This window comes from Chanodichthys erythropterus, chromosome 12, assembly GCF_024489055.1.
Source record: "Chanodichthys erythropterus isolate Z2021 chromosome 12, ASM2448905v1, whole genome shotgun sequence".
NCBI lineage: Eukaryota > Metazoa > Chordata > Actinopteri > Cypriniformes > Xenocyprididae > Chanodichthys > Chanodichthys erythropterus.
The window spans coordinates 38,160,393-38,175,831 of record NC_090232.1 but is presented as its reverse complement, the minus strand read 5'-3'; the positions used below and the strand labels follow the sequence as shown (position 1 = coordinate 38,175,831).

General features: G+C 36.7%; 1 protein-coding gene across 3 annotated transcripts in view; it reads left to right on the top strand.

Moving 5' to 3' along the window:
• The first annotated feature begins 129 nt into the window (after positions 1 to 129).
• atp11a (ATPase phospholipid transporting 11A) overlaps positions 130 to 15,439 on the top strand; it is an 80,538-nt gene continuing 65,228 nt past the window's right edge. For all 3 annotated transcript variants that reach the window (XM_067405381.1, XM_067405380.1, XM_067405382.1), the window contains exon 1: positions 130 to 574. In XM_067405381.1, coding sequence (XP_067261482.1) covers positions 536 to 574 — 39 coding nt within the window. In that variant the 5' untranslated portion in view covers positions 130 to 535. The remainder of the gene's footprint in view (positions 575 to 15,439) is intronic.

Sequence of the window (15,439 nt, the reverse complement as noted above, 5' to 3'; positions counted from 1 at the left end):
CTTTCCCGGTTTGATTGGCAGTCACTGGAGGGCAGGCTGAAAAAATCCCCGTGGGCGGGAGGGTGTAGCTGTGGAGTGCGCATGCGCACATGAGGAGCCAGACTGGTCGGGAGGGCTCTACTACACCGAGAAGGAGAGCGAGTACGTCAGTACATCAGAGAACAGCCCGAAGGGACGCTTGACAAGGAAGAAGTGGCCGGTCCCTTAAAATATTAAGACAAAACCTTGGAAAACGAGAGCTCGCCGTTGTTGTTTTTCTTCTCCTCGGTCAGTGCACATGTAGATGACACCGGAGCATGTCACCATGACAACGTTTGGACTTTACACAGTATCCGTCTTCATCTCAGAAGGTGCTCAATAGATATAATAATCGTAAGAGTCGTGTAGGACTGTGAGTTGTCAACCCTAGAAGAAGATCGCAGAAGACAGTCATGGAACAGAGACTTGGTACAATGATCAGCTAGCGTCTTATGTACCCAATCTACAAGATTAGAGGAGAAACCGAAGACAGCACACCTGGAGCGGCTCGAGCAGAATGGATTTCAGCACCATTCGGAACCTCATCACTAGATACGTGAGTAGAGACCATATCACTCTCCCAACTTGTTGGTTTGGTTTGGTTTGCTCTACGCCGAAGGGCTGCAGTGCTTTTTTTTTTGTACTTTAAAGCAGCAAATGACACGTTTGTCCGTTCACAAGGCGTGTGTGCAACACTTTTGAGCCTCTCTGTGAATATGTACTGCTAGCAATGGACGCAACCGGTATTTACAGTTACTGTAAATCTCAGGCGTTTGTTATGAAGTTATCACTGCGGTTCAATTCCGATTCCGGTCGACTGTGACCTGAATACTCGAGCGAAGTCACTAATGTAATATTTTAATGCCTCATGATGACACCGGCTGAGCTCATGACTGAGAACCACAGCGTGTGTTATGAAATATCAGAAATGGAAATTGGCTTCATTGAACTGAAACAGGCGCGGAGGGACAGGTGTTGGTCATTGAAAAAGAATGCGATTTGACAATATTGTTTGAAGACGTTCGTGTACCAAGATAATTCGTTATCTTTAACCATTATAAGCACCCTAATGAAATCCCAAATCTTATGTTTTGGTTGTAAGAACGTGTTTTATTAAACTAAAATCTAACAGACAATCTAATAAAATCTACAATTTAAATTTAAACACATCAAATGAGTCAGTTTCCTCCCTTAAATGGCAGTTTTGGCTAAATCTAATTAGTGTTTTATACAACCTTTCCAATTGAATATGTATTTTTCTTTAATTCAATGAAAAATACAATTTTATCAATAACTACAAACCAAAATTTGCTCCAAACTATCTAGTGAATTAATTTAGCTAATTTTGTTTGTTTAATCCTGGTTTATTTATTTTTTTCTATAGATATTGCATTTAGATCGACCTCTTTTATTGGTTGTTTATAAATGGGATGAAATTAATAAAAAAATACACTGTAAAAAATGATTTTATGGTGAAAAACAAATTTTAATTTTTACATGAAAAAGTTAGTTCAGGCAAGAATTAAAAAAACTAAGTAAATTCTATATTAGTACTCAATTTAATCATGTAGAAATGAAAGTGTAAATTATAAAATTAAGTAAAACTACTAAACTTTTCTGATACTGGTGTTCCCATCATGCACTGGACCTTGAATCATTAATTAGGTTGATTTTTTTATTTTTTTTCCCCCACTGTTTTCCAGCTGTTTTTACACTGTTTTATCATTGCTTTTGTGGTTATGTTTAGTAACTTGCCATTTTATAACATTTGGAGTTCATTTTCTACTCAATGCCACATTCACACTCAAAAAAGTAAAGCATACACTTTAAAAGCATGGTTATATTGTTTGAGTAAAATGTATTGCAAAAGAAACTTCAACTAAGTAGAAATTACTCAACCTTTTACTGGCCAAGTTAAAATTACTTGCAAAAGAAAAATTTAGTAAATTTTACTTATTGTTTTTTATTACTGGAAAGTGCTACAAAGGCTGAATTATATGTTATTTTGTGCATCAGTAAAAAAATACATTAAATTCCATCAGAAAAACTAACATTGTTGCTCTACATTGTTATATTATATAATCAAATCGTTTTCATAGACGGGTTCAATCGATAGGTACTGTATGTCAATCCTACACAGATTAGACCTGCTTTTAAGCCACTTAGCACTCAGTATAGGCAAGAGTACATGCTAAACCAACTGTCCAAGCTGTTGGGGGTTAGAGAAAGAGATTTGCTCAGTAACTGAAATTGATTTAGATATGTGCGAGCATGTAAGGACATTTTACTATAGACAACATTCACTTAGAGTAGAGTGACACTTTGAAAAGAGTGTCTAACGTCATAAAAGATACTATTTTTAAATTATATAGTACTGCATATTATAAGCCAGGTTTTGTGGTTTAAAAAATATATGTAAATACAGATATTATGCAAGATATTATGCAAAATGTATGTGAGCTGCTGAGAGCCTAATGTAAGGACAGTTTCTGATCTTGAATGTTGTATTAATTATGTTAGATGCGATGTGAAGCAACACTTAAGTGGTTTATAGTGGCTAAAATGGTGAAAAAGCCTATAAAATTAATTGCATAAGCATTTAGTTCTCCATCACTGAAGGCCATATGAATCTGTTATTCTGTAGTCTGTCACTGTAATCAAGCTGACATGGGAACAGATGAGCAAAATCTCTTGCGCTGTCTAGACAGTCTGTAAAAAAAAAAAAAAAAGTGTACGATAAACATGACGTGAGCAATAATGGTCGTGTCATGTCACAAACACCTCTCACCTGTCTGTTTGTATGATTGTGTTTTGTTTGCTCGGGTTTTTACGGTAAACCATATAACGCATAGGGCTCAACAATAAGGCCAGTGTGAGAGAGTTTTGGGACAGATTGATCGCTTCAGTGTTATTTTAGTGTAATTTTTGAATTAGTTTTTATTTTTGTATTTTCAGTTTTTGTCATTATTACTGGGTTGAATTCAGGTTGATTGGGACACTTTTCCCAATGACAAAAAGTGTCCCAATTAACTTGAATTCACCCTTAAATATCTATATACTTATCGTTATAGGTAGTAATTCATTTCTATTTCAGTTTTAATTAAAACTAAATGAAAATGACAAATGTTGCCTTGCCAACTAAAATAAAATAAGTTATTTCAGTCTTAGTTTTAGTTTACTATAATGGCCCTGGGCTGCTTGTGTCACAAAATATTACATTTGTTAATCATATTGGGTTTTTATGCCTTGCAAAGATCATTTATCCAGTTAAAAAATGTTTGTATCTCAAACATCCAAAATCATATTTGCCTCAGTGAGCTTTGAAAAAAAATGCTTTATTTGAAATGTAAAGCAATAAAATGCAAGTCTCTCTTTCTAAGCTTTGAAATAATTAATCCCGAGGAAAAGTTTAAACATTTATGAAAGGTAAATACAAGTCAGTTTTTATGGAAAACAAGCAGTTTGCTTATCCCACCCTAACCAATCATTTAGAGAGAGCTGTGTCATGAGATCGGACGGAGTGTGTTAGTCACATGAATGTGTGTGTGTGTGATAGCCTGTGAAAAGCACAGTCCACCCCACTGCTCTTTGATCTAATGCGTGGTAATGCAGGTTGGCAGAGTGAGAAGAGAAAGGCAAATGAGAGTACCGGGCAGACGAGAGATGGAGCGAGAGAAGGATGGAGAATGAGATGGGTCAGAGGAGATGAGAAATAAGTCCCTGTGTGGATTTGACTGGCTCAGACAACAAAGGAAGTGACAGTGGAATGATTTGCTTCCACCTGTAGTAGAGTCTGTCTGCTGAATGGGCATTTTCAATGTAGGAAGATAAATATGAAATGGAAATGTGAAACCTGTTTTAATATGCAAAGCTCACCATTTTTCGTTCAGCTAGAATAGTAGGTTAGAGAAATGGAAATTATTGTCTTCTTTGAAGTCCAGCGGAGTGTTTCTGAATTAGATTAGAATTCAAGCATGTCACAATCATCAGTTGCATTTCAAATATGCTTATTCGGAAGTGAAGTGTAATTTTTTTTTTTCGCCATTCAAATATTTAAAATACTTTCACGTAATAAAAGTAGGTTCATTCTCCTTAGCACAAAGAGTAAACTCTGTGGTGCTTTCAAAATTTTGTGCATCCCAACCAGCCTAACATAGCAATATTTTCAACTAATGGTGTGAGTTATATATACACACACACTACCTGAGCATGAAGAATCATTTTCACACATGAATTGGCACCTCTGAGTCCGGACCTTAGTTTAATTGAAAGTCTTTGGGATGTGTCGAAGTGCATTGTCAATACAAGATCTTGACCAAAAATTGATGCACCTCTTCATAAATAACATTTATTTCCATCAAAAATGATTTTTCATGCTTTCTGAACCATTCTTTCACAATTTTAACCCTGGTGAATCTTGACATTGTCATCCTGGAATATGGCCATGATGTGTCTACCTACATGGTTGTCTAAGAAATGAAAAGCTACACACTCAATCTTTTAGGGTTAAAAGAACCGTTGCCAAACATATAACATGCTAGAAACATAATAATCACTGTAATAATGATCCATTCATAGATTCTTAAGAAGTTGCCTATTAAAAACCAAACTTTTTGGACTTTTTTTTTTTAGCCAGGCAGTATATATAAAAATCATACTATTGCTGCAAATGCATACTGTCCTATTCCGAACATAGCAAATTAACTGTTTCTTAGCTGATTTTTGTTTAACCATCACTTTGATTTAATAATACAGAATAATTGTCTTCAACAATACACTTAATTATTAACCTGTTAGCGTTACACATGCCTTTTAAAAGAGACCATGCATATACTCCAAATGGTTGAAGAACAGAATGCAATTTACTTTGGGTATGCCTTTTTAGGCGTTTTAGGCAAATTTTACCCGAATGTTAAGGGGTTAACTTGACAGAACTGGTTTCCAACGCTTTATTACTGCACAAAAAGGCAACTTCCAGCCATCACTGGACTCTGAATAATTTCCATCCTTGGACAGGAAGTAGCATGACTGCCTATATCCTGTCTCAGGAGGCTTCAAGGTAATTTGAGCTCTTTGTACAGAAGTAATCTCATCGTCTGTGGTCAGCATCAGGAAAGACTTATTGGAAGGCATCCTACTTGACAGTGAAACAACATGTAAAGTCATTATAAGAAAGTTCATACTTCAATGTATCTCTTTACAACTTTGAACATGATGATTTTACAGTATTTCATAAAATCCATTTAGTATGACATTAGACTAACTGTAGTTGTCTAGGGTAGTATTATTTGGATTATGCAGCCATTTTTTTATTATTATTATTGTTCTCAAATTGAAAAACCCCATTATAAAACCCCATAGGGAAATCTTGAAGGAACCAGTGGTGATTGGCGAATTAGTCTTCAAGGTTTTGACATCATCCTGCCCCATTGTTTAATATTTAAATATTCATTGTTGCATTATGTTTCATTTCACATACTATTATAAAACAATTATATGCAATATACAGCATATAATGCATGGTATGCAGTAAGCTTGCCAGTTATGCCGAACATAATAACATATTGCATTGTTTCAAAACATATTTAAATAGCTTTAATGGAATTTAATGGTGCAAACAAGTGAATCAACACACATTTTATCAATAAAACCAACCTAATGCGACACTTTAGAGCACATCATCCAATACAGTGCATGCCAGAAACTAGCTGACCAAGCAAAGAAAAATAAATATACATCATTAAGACATCCACTGGTGTTACTGTATCTTTGCTTACTGTATGTCATGTTTTAAACCTTTGTCTGAATAGTAACACCCAACAAATTTGAACAAACCAGATATGGGTATTTATTGTAAGTGAGTTTCTTATGATGGATCAGGTTAGTTTAATAAAGCCAACAGCAGTAGATCTGGGTTATGCTGTTGTTAAAGCAGTGTTTTCCAGCTTTTTTTTTGCCACGGCACAGTAAAAAAATCCCACGGCACACCACTATGCACTAAAACAACAAAATTGCACAAACATGCTTCAAAAGGCATATTAAAACTGGATATTAAAAGTAGTACTCACATTTAATGTGAAACTTGAGCTTAAGTCAGGTAGGAACACAATGAGGTCATGTAGGTATGATGTTGTTGGTGATGATAAAAACAAAATTACATATCGTCACTGTTGGGAAACCTCACATTTTTTAAATAATTAAACATTGTGTCATGGTGGTATTGTGGCTCTATATATAATTCAAACACATGTAGGTGTTATTAAAATATTAACATTTTAAATCAAGCTCACATGGAGTTTTTCAAGGTTTTTGACCAGCAAATGACATATTTTGTATTGCAAACAAGAGGAGATCTATCTCCAAACTGTGTGAGGCACTTCATTCACGATAGAGGCGGGCAGAGTTATGAGGTTTGACTGACAGATTGAGGATCCAATGGAGTTATGAGGTTTTGTAACAAGCTCTTTTAAATCCTTTTCATTGGTTAAATATTTATAAAACACACATACGTAAAGGGTGACCAATAGCATTGATTTTTAATAAAATAAAACAAAAATAAAGAAATATAGAGAGATGAGGTTTCCACCTGAGAGTGACTATATATTATTAACTGTATAGCATTTATTTTATTTTAAGTATTTTTGGCATTTGGTAATTTTCCACGACACACGACAACCTGTCACGGCACACTAGCGTGCTGCAGCACAGTGGTTGGGAAACACTGTGTTAAAGGACCAGTTCACCCAAATTAAATTTCTGTCATCATTTTCTTTTCCTTATATTATACTGAATTTACATTTTTGACACTGCTGGTTTAGACTGCTGAAGGAGGTGTGCATGTGCACACATGCAGGCACTCACGCTTGTTCACCATTTATCCCGCTGACAACGGATGCTGACCTGTGAACCGTATCCAGGGATGATAAATGATTTGTTGGTAATCAATATGGGTGATGAAATGATAATCATTATCTTCACGCTTGACGTGTCCATCATAGTTCAACTGAAGTTCACGGTCTGCACCCTTATTTACAGAGTTGGGAGCTCTGTGAGAAAATTACTGTATGATTTTTGCAATGAAATGGCTAAATGTGTTCTCTCAAACTCTTATTTAAAATCTTCCCATTTGAGTGTTCAGCTGCATTCCATTCTGAGCATCTGATAAGTGACAGCAAACTGTCAGCCGAACCCTGGTCCCTCAGGGTCTGTCAAACAGCAGCATCATGTGATTCTTTTCTAAGTAGAATGATCTAATGACTGTTGCTGTGGTCAAACATGATGTAATAATGCTGATGTTTGTTCCCCAGTGTAAGTCTCACTGGATTTGAGTTCAGTAAAGAAAAGCGCATTCAAAAACTGGGGGTGGGGGTGGGGGGGGGTATAATTGTTTGCTCACTTTGTTGTAGCTTTGGGGTGGAAACATGGTGGTGTGAGAGTGAGAAAAATGCTTGTTTTTTTTTTTTTTTTTTTTTTTTTTTTACTCGCTCTTGAAGAAAACTTAATAAAGGTCAGAAAGACATGCTTATGTTTTGACAGAACTGTCACCTTCCATAAAAATATCAGTCTCTCTTCTCTCAATCAGAAAATAGTGTCTCTCTTTCTCTCTCTCTCTATTCTTCAAGATAATATTAAATAGTCATTTGAAAATCATATGACAGTGACTGTGAAAGTCTGTGGTATTTGTATTGGGTTTCCTGTTCTTTCAGAGAGCAATTAAATCTGAAGTCTTGGAACTAAGTTGTAGGTCAGTGGTCTACAGAAAAACCAAACCTTTCAGTCTTAATCAAACTTTACAGCCAAAGAAAAAGTGTAGAGACAATTACATTTGAAAGGGAAGCTTAAGATAGAAACCAGCAAAAGACCTGGAGTTTGGAGATCTTGGGTGTAACCCTGTTTAGAGTCATTTCACCTGTCCTTAGAAAAAACCAACATGCTGTAACAAGCAGAGAGTGTTGTTCATTCTTCAAGATGGGGATTTTTCTTTCTTTTTTCCAGGGGGGGGTTAAATGAAGTGTATCTGTATCTAAATGAAAACATCTGCTTGGTTTTGATTATCATCTATATCGTGATCACGCTAACAAACATTGCAGTTCTTCTTCATAATGAAAGTTTATTATCTGCATGTGTTTTAAAACTTTATTAGTTTAAACTTCTAATTTATCATTTTCTGAGTGCACACATCTAAAGCACGCGCACAGAAAGCTGTCTGTCAGACAGCGCGTCTTGTGAGTACTAAACTTCTTTTTCATGTTTTTTGTTGTGTATAAACGGTCAAATTTTAGAAAAAAAGAAAATAAACGCACTACCGTATGAGGTGCCAGTCAAAAGAGATGAATTCAAATGTATATAAAAAAGGGATATATGACCGCACACTCAACTTGCGAATAATTTATTAGCCAACGTTTTGGCAGAAGCCTTTGTCAAGGTATACTTTCACTCCAAGTGGAAAGAGCATAAATAGACAATCAACAGGTGCATACAATTAATCCCAATCAAATATACAATCAATCAATTAAGTATTCTAAAAAACTGTCCAATATACATGACAAGAATAAATACATGTCAACAACAGAAAACATATTCTTATTCCCTACGGTCTGAATGTTGAATTCGATCTAAGCTGTTTTCTATAAGTGTTTTCTTCTGCTTTTTATTGTTGGTGATGTTTTCTGTTGTTGACATGTATTTATTCTTGTATTTATAAACGGTCAAAAACACAAAGTTCTCAAACAGAGTTGGGTTATGTCTGTCAAAGTAAACAGCAGGGAGAGAAATCGCGTGTGTGTATTAGATCTGTGCCGCATTCCCTTCAAAAGCAAAACTAATCCATTGCGTTTTCAGCGGCTCAGATGTCGGGAGTAAATGACTGTTATGTTCACTCTTACATCCAACAGCAAAACCCCTCAATCGCTTACGAGACATTCTTGTCACTACAGCTGCTCCGGCCGTCGAGACAATGGCGGACATTGTACAACTCGCTCTGGGCGGAAACTATGATAATACGGCAGAGTCCGTCAGCAGTTGTGGGTGGGGTCTGCTGAATGTGTTTCCCAGAAAATGAAAACGGCTTGTTCTATGAGACTGTTGAGGTTTTATGGGGATTAAAAAAAGGAGCTGGTGGATTTTTATGATTATAGGGTGGTTGTGTACACACTCTGCCAACACACATTTATGTTCAAACTGCATGTAAAAGTGAAAGATTTCTACCACTAAATCAGGATAAGGAAGGACTAAATCATACTTTAGACTGGTCAAAGCCACTGCAAATGCTCTGATAAAAACTCAGTTGTTGTAGACCTTCTGCTCCCATATAAAGTACTGTAGCTCTTGAGGGCTTGCTGCACTCTCAATGCAACAGTCAGAGGAAAAAGCCACTGGAATAATGGCCTATTGATGGCTGTGAAATTGAATTGTGCTTGTTAAAAGAACACATGACCCTCCACTTGATAGCAATAGAGAAGTCTGAATGCCATTGAATGGGCAGGTATTTATCTGAGAGAGGATTTTGGGCATTACATTTAGCTTTAAGATAGGGAGAGTGGAGTAGGAGTGGAGGGATTGAATCGAAACAGAACATGACCTTCAGTGAAATACGCAGTGATATTTTTTCACTTTATTTCCCTTAAACTTTGGGAATGTTATCCTGTATACTACATTTATGTATATACTAAATCTAAATGAAAAATGAATCTGTCATCATGACATAAAATAACTGCCAGCCCTTCTCCAGAAATCCCTGCATCCTTGTACAGAAGATGTGTAGTAATAAAATGATGTTTGGTTTGAGTTATTCAACAGACATTCTTTGCTGAGTCAGACTGTCTTTATATGAACGTGTTGTTGAGTTTATGCAGTGAACCCACAGATCGATGGAAGCATTTACAAGGGCTCAACTGCTTAGATCCAGGTGTCCCTGAATGGAAATTCATGCTGCACTTGTTTCTTTGCTGACCTGAGATCAGTTAAACACTCTATCTGATTTTAAGCCCTGTTTACTTCTGGTATTAAGATGCCTTTTGGTCGATTGGATCACAAGGAGACGAGGCAGACACATTCCCACATACACCTGGTATTTCAATCCGTCTTTTGTCCGCTTTGAACCAGCGATTTCAAAATCATCTTGATTTCTTCGAGGGGAGGGTCTATAAGCACACCGAATGCTGTTAGTGTGTGTTAGAAATCAGGAGTGTTGAGAGAACATTGTGCTTGGTACATTTTTCGTCTTCAAACCAAACTTAGGTCTTCAGCCTACAAAGTTTAAATTCCATCTGGCTATCGCGCTTCCCATAATCTTTATGCATTAGGTCAGTAGGCAGAAAGTTGACAATCTTTTGTGGCTGTTCGAACACATTCAACTACATGAGCATTTACACCATGAAAACAATCTAGTCTAATGCGTTTTCGACTACCTCTGGAAGTGGTCGACAACCTCAAAACATTCCAGATCCTGCTTATACCTGTATTTAGCATCATCCACTTGTGATCCGATCGACCAAAAGGCATCTTAATACCAAGTGGAAACAGGGCCTTTGGTAGAGAATGGACAAACTAGCCCCAGATCACTGTGAAAGGGAACATTCTAACAAGTTCTAAGCCTTCTATAGGATATAGATTAAGAATTGTCCCTTTTTGTCCATGCTAAAAGATTGGGGGACATCCTCTTGAGTATATGCATTCAGTGAGGTTTTCGGGTATTGCACATATAGACCTGATTTTTTTTTTTTTTTAAAATAGAAGTAATTATTTATTTTTAGAAATGACTTTGTATTTCTAATCTTGAAAGTCCCATTTTTAAATAAATAGCCTGGAATTAATTACAATGATTTTGCTTAAAAGAAAGGTTAGATTGAAAGAGCTAAATTTAGCATGTAATGGTCATTTGGCTTTTCACAGGTGACCAGATGGAAGTTTCATGAATGTGAAATATAAAAGAGTGTTTTTTAATATATCCCTTTATTTATCAGGCACTGCCATCTAACCTTCACTTGTCCTCTTTCGCTTTTTCGTCTCATCCCAACCCACCATCACTAGAGACATTGAATGCACTAAAAGTGATTAACCTGACAGGAGAGTTCAGCAGACCAAGCTGCCAAAAGTTCTGGTCAGGAAGGTACAGAGAGATTTATTGAAAAAAAAAAAAAAAAAAAAAAAAAAAAAAAATATATATATATATATATATATTTTTTTTTTTTTAAATATAAATTTTATATTAAATATTGGATATACTGCATTTGTCGCAGTTTGGGGTTGGTTTGATTTTTTTAAAATTACAAAAAAGTTACAAAAGATTTTTATTTCAAATAAATGCTGTTCTTTTATTCATCAAAGAATCCTGAAAAAGTGTATCATGGTTTCCACAAAAATATTAAGCAGCAACTGTTTTCAACATTGATGACAATACGAAGAAATGTTTTTGAACAGAACATCAGCTTATTAGAATGATTATGTGACACCAGAGACTGGAGTAATGATGCTGAAAATTCAGCTTAAGAAAAATACATTTTAAAATATAAATAGAAAATAGTACTTTTAAATTGTAATAATATTTCACAATATTAGTGTTTTACTGTATTTTTGACAAATAAATGCCACCTTGGTGAGCATAAGAGATTCAAAAACAACTTCTTTAAAGTGTGTTTATAATATAAAGTATGTTAGTGCATTTAGGTCTGTTTGTACTGTAGCTAAAAGTTTTTGTCAGTCCAACAGTGTAGCTATTTGAATAGAATAGAGGGGCAAAATAGGCAACAGACTTATAAGACTGCCAATCAAGAGAGCTGGTATCATCTCATTGCCCTTCAGGCATTGTGTGAGTATGTGTGTGTGTGTGCATCAGTCCAACACAAGCAGTCCTTGTCTGAGCGACTCACAAACGGAGCATGTGACGCACTGTGTTGGGGATCTGCACAACTAAACATAGGGGATGGAAACTGACAGCACAAAATGGATGGCCATTAACAATGTGACCCAGTGACTTCCAGTTCCCCATAGACCTGTGCTATATCTTCTGATAATGAGAAAGGAAACAAAACGTCACACTTTGTAACACAGTATTCCTAAGAGACTCTCCACATGTTCTGATGATGAACTTCTTTATGCAGGTGCAAGAAAAATAGGAAAGTATTGTAGATAACAGTAACACCACAGCCAAAAACAGTCTAACTGTGCTCATTCATGCAGATATAGCCACAGCACTATCACATATCAACACACACACATACTGGATCTGTATAAAGCTATAATAATAAAATGCTCTCTTTTCAGGTCATAGTGACATTTAAAGTGCCGTATTCTGTCAGGCAGCAATTTTTAGACTTGTAATATAAGAATGGACAGCAGAGCCAAATCTATGAGTGTTTTATATAGTAAAATATGTAATATCCCATCCATCCATCCATCCATCCATCCATCCATCCATCCATCCATCCATCCATCCATCCATCCATCCATCCATCCATCCATCCATCCATCCATCCATCCATCCATCCATCCATCCATCCATCCATCCATCCATCCATCCATCCATCCATCCATCCATCCATCCAGTGTCCCATTCCACTAAATTTGTTGTTTTAGAAGCACTGTTAAATGTAAACATGGCAATTACTGCCTGATTCCAAATTTCTGTGCCCATCAGGGTGGATTATGAAGACTAACGTGTTTGTCTGCCTTCCTGCTGGTTTGCTTAATTATGTATGAGATCAAAGTCACGGATGAAGTCATGTTATTAACATGCCCAGGACTCATGATGATTACAAGATTAGTGCTCCCTGTGAGGAGGCTACTTAATGAGCACAGACTAATTAGCCAGGCGCCACACTGCCTATTAGAGATCTCTACAGCCAAGAAAAGTTGATTTAGTGATCGCAGAGCTTGACTTGTTGCAATTTGCATCGTGCATCTGATTATAGAATTATAAAGTTTGTTGTCAAAGACTGAGGACAGAATAAGAAAGGTGGTTAATAATAATAATAATAGAAAATGAGATACGTGTTTGTCATTTTTACCCAAGCAGAAGGAGAACAAGAATTTACTATTGGAGGCATTGACTGTTGCCAGATCATACCCAATACACTTGTAGGAGCACTACTTGGAAAACTATAAAGCTGGCTGGATAAGAAGGTGTGAAGAAAGAAAACGTCTTTTCCTAACATTTACTTTGAACTCTCCTCATTTGAGTACATGCCGTGACCGTGGGCCATTTCTGCCTAGGAGCTCACAGAAGTACAGGAAGCAAGAGCATTGATTTATTAAGAGTTGGCAAATTAAACCAAACCTTATGAGAACACCTGGCTTTTTCGGCAGCTCCATTTGCCAGCATGGTACATTAATGAACAGAGGGATAATAGTCGCCGCCGTCTGTGACTCTCTTTGACTCCAAGAGAATATGCTGTTTTAGACTCTGGAATTACTCATGATTAACTGGTGGCATTGCTTGTGTGATGATGGCATTTGTCATCTTCCTCCATGGGGTATTTGAAAATGAACTTTTTTCCCCCATGATGCAGTTCCTTAAAAACCCAGTCCATACTTTTGAGTGGCCATTTATTGTTTTGACAATGATAAGTTGTAATGTATGAGAATATTAAGGGGCTATCATTGCCAGAAGTTGCCTGTGGTCAGTTTAAATAGGAAGCTGCTTTTTTTCCATTGCTGAATACAGGGCGGACATGTGTACTGGGTCATGATCATCACATTTAATATCCATTTGGACCCATCTGACCCACTTTAGACTTTGGAGACACTAAAGGCCTAAAGCAACATCTTTAGGTTTTTACTGTAGTTACTTGAAGAAACTAATTCCTGATTGTCAACACTCATATTTTTCTTATTTTTAGCTTGCTTGAGAGAAGATTCTGGATCCAGATCCATATTACTTCTCCTAATCACTGTAGTATGGAGTAGAGGTCTACAAAGAAGACTCGAGACCCGAGGACCCGGGACCCGTATTCGGGACTATATTTTAAATGGTAAGCCGGGTCCGGGTCGGGTCCTAATCTATTACTTCGGTTCCCGGGTCTGATTAACATTGTGTGTATACCCGAGCCGATTTGATTCGGAGATTACCCGGCCGTGTTGGGAGTCAGTCAGTGCTGTGCGTGTTTTGTAACTTGCAAAGTATGAAAATAAGGTGAAAAAATAAGGTGAAAAAACACGAGTGACACCAGCCATCAGAAGCAGAGCGGGCGGAGTTAATGCAAGCAAACGGTGATCATTGAGTTTTACTATTCCTATCGCGTGCAACAGTAATGCAAACAAAATTCAAATCTCAAGAACTGCTTGTAGCCTTGCACATTCGCATTTAAATAATATAACCTATTTCAAATCATTAACAAAATATGAACTATCACATGAATGTCGAATCTGTGACGCTTAAAGCTTATGTTTCAGGTTGCTCCAGCTAACGCGCATGTCTCATGCGAGCACACTTTCTTTCTCCTGTTTTTATAATAACATTATGCCGTCTTGTTATATCTAAAGTTTTGGTCACACTCGGCTCAGAAAGCACAGAAATGACCGCAAATAAGTATGCTAACGTCAGCGGCCATGTCACTGAACAAGCAATCGTTATTGTAGTTCAAAAGGGCAAACAGTCAAAGTTATTTTATTATGTGAGTTGACTCGAGTCTCTAGATACAACGAAATAATGCAATTGTCATCGTGACAGCAAGTGAACTTTTTAAAGCTGGAATAATGAGTGGATTAAGCATTTCAACCGGCAAGAGAGGAATAACGGATGAACTTTCTTGGCAAGTGCATCACAGTCAGGTACAAGCTATAGCCTACTAATATTAGGTAAAACAACACGTTTTATTTTCACCTCTTGTTTATTGACTTATTAATAGCAATTTGCTGTGGAATAGACCTATGTGCCGATCGGGTCCAGACGGGTCCGGTCGGGTTCGGGTCCAGTTTAGACGGGTCCGGGTAGTACATTTATGGCATTTCTTGGTTCTGCACGGGTTCGGGTCCAACTTTCAAAATAATAGTCGGGCCGGGTCGGTTCCGTGAAGCACATTTACGGGTCTCTTCGGGTTCGGGTATGAATTTTTGGACCCGTGAAGACCTCTAGTATGGAGTACTGTTTCTAAACTGATCCCAGATGATTCTATACTCTTAAAAATAAAGGTTCTTAAATGTCATCTATGGTTTAATGAAGAATCTTTAACATCCATGGAATGTTTCCATTGGACTGAATGTTCTTTGATGTGGGAAAATGTTATTTATATTCTTAAAATGTTCTTCACACTAAGAAACAAATGGTTCTTTTAAGAGCTGTTCACTGAAAGGTTCTTTGGGGAACCCAAAATGGTGGTTCTACGTTATTGCTGAAAAAAAAAAAACAACAACAACTTTTTGCTCCTCCTTTATCCTTTATTTTGAAAATATTTGTATGAACAGGTATCCGTACATTAAGGCT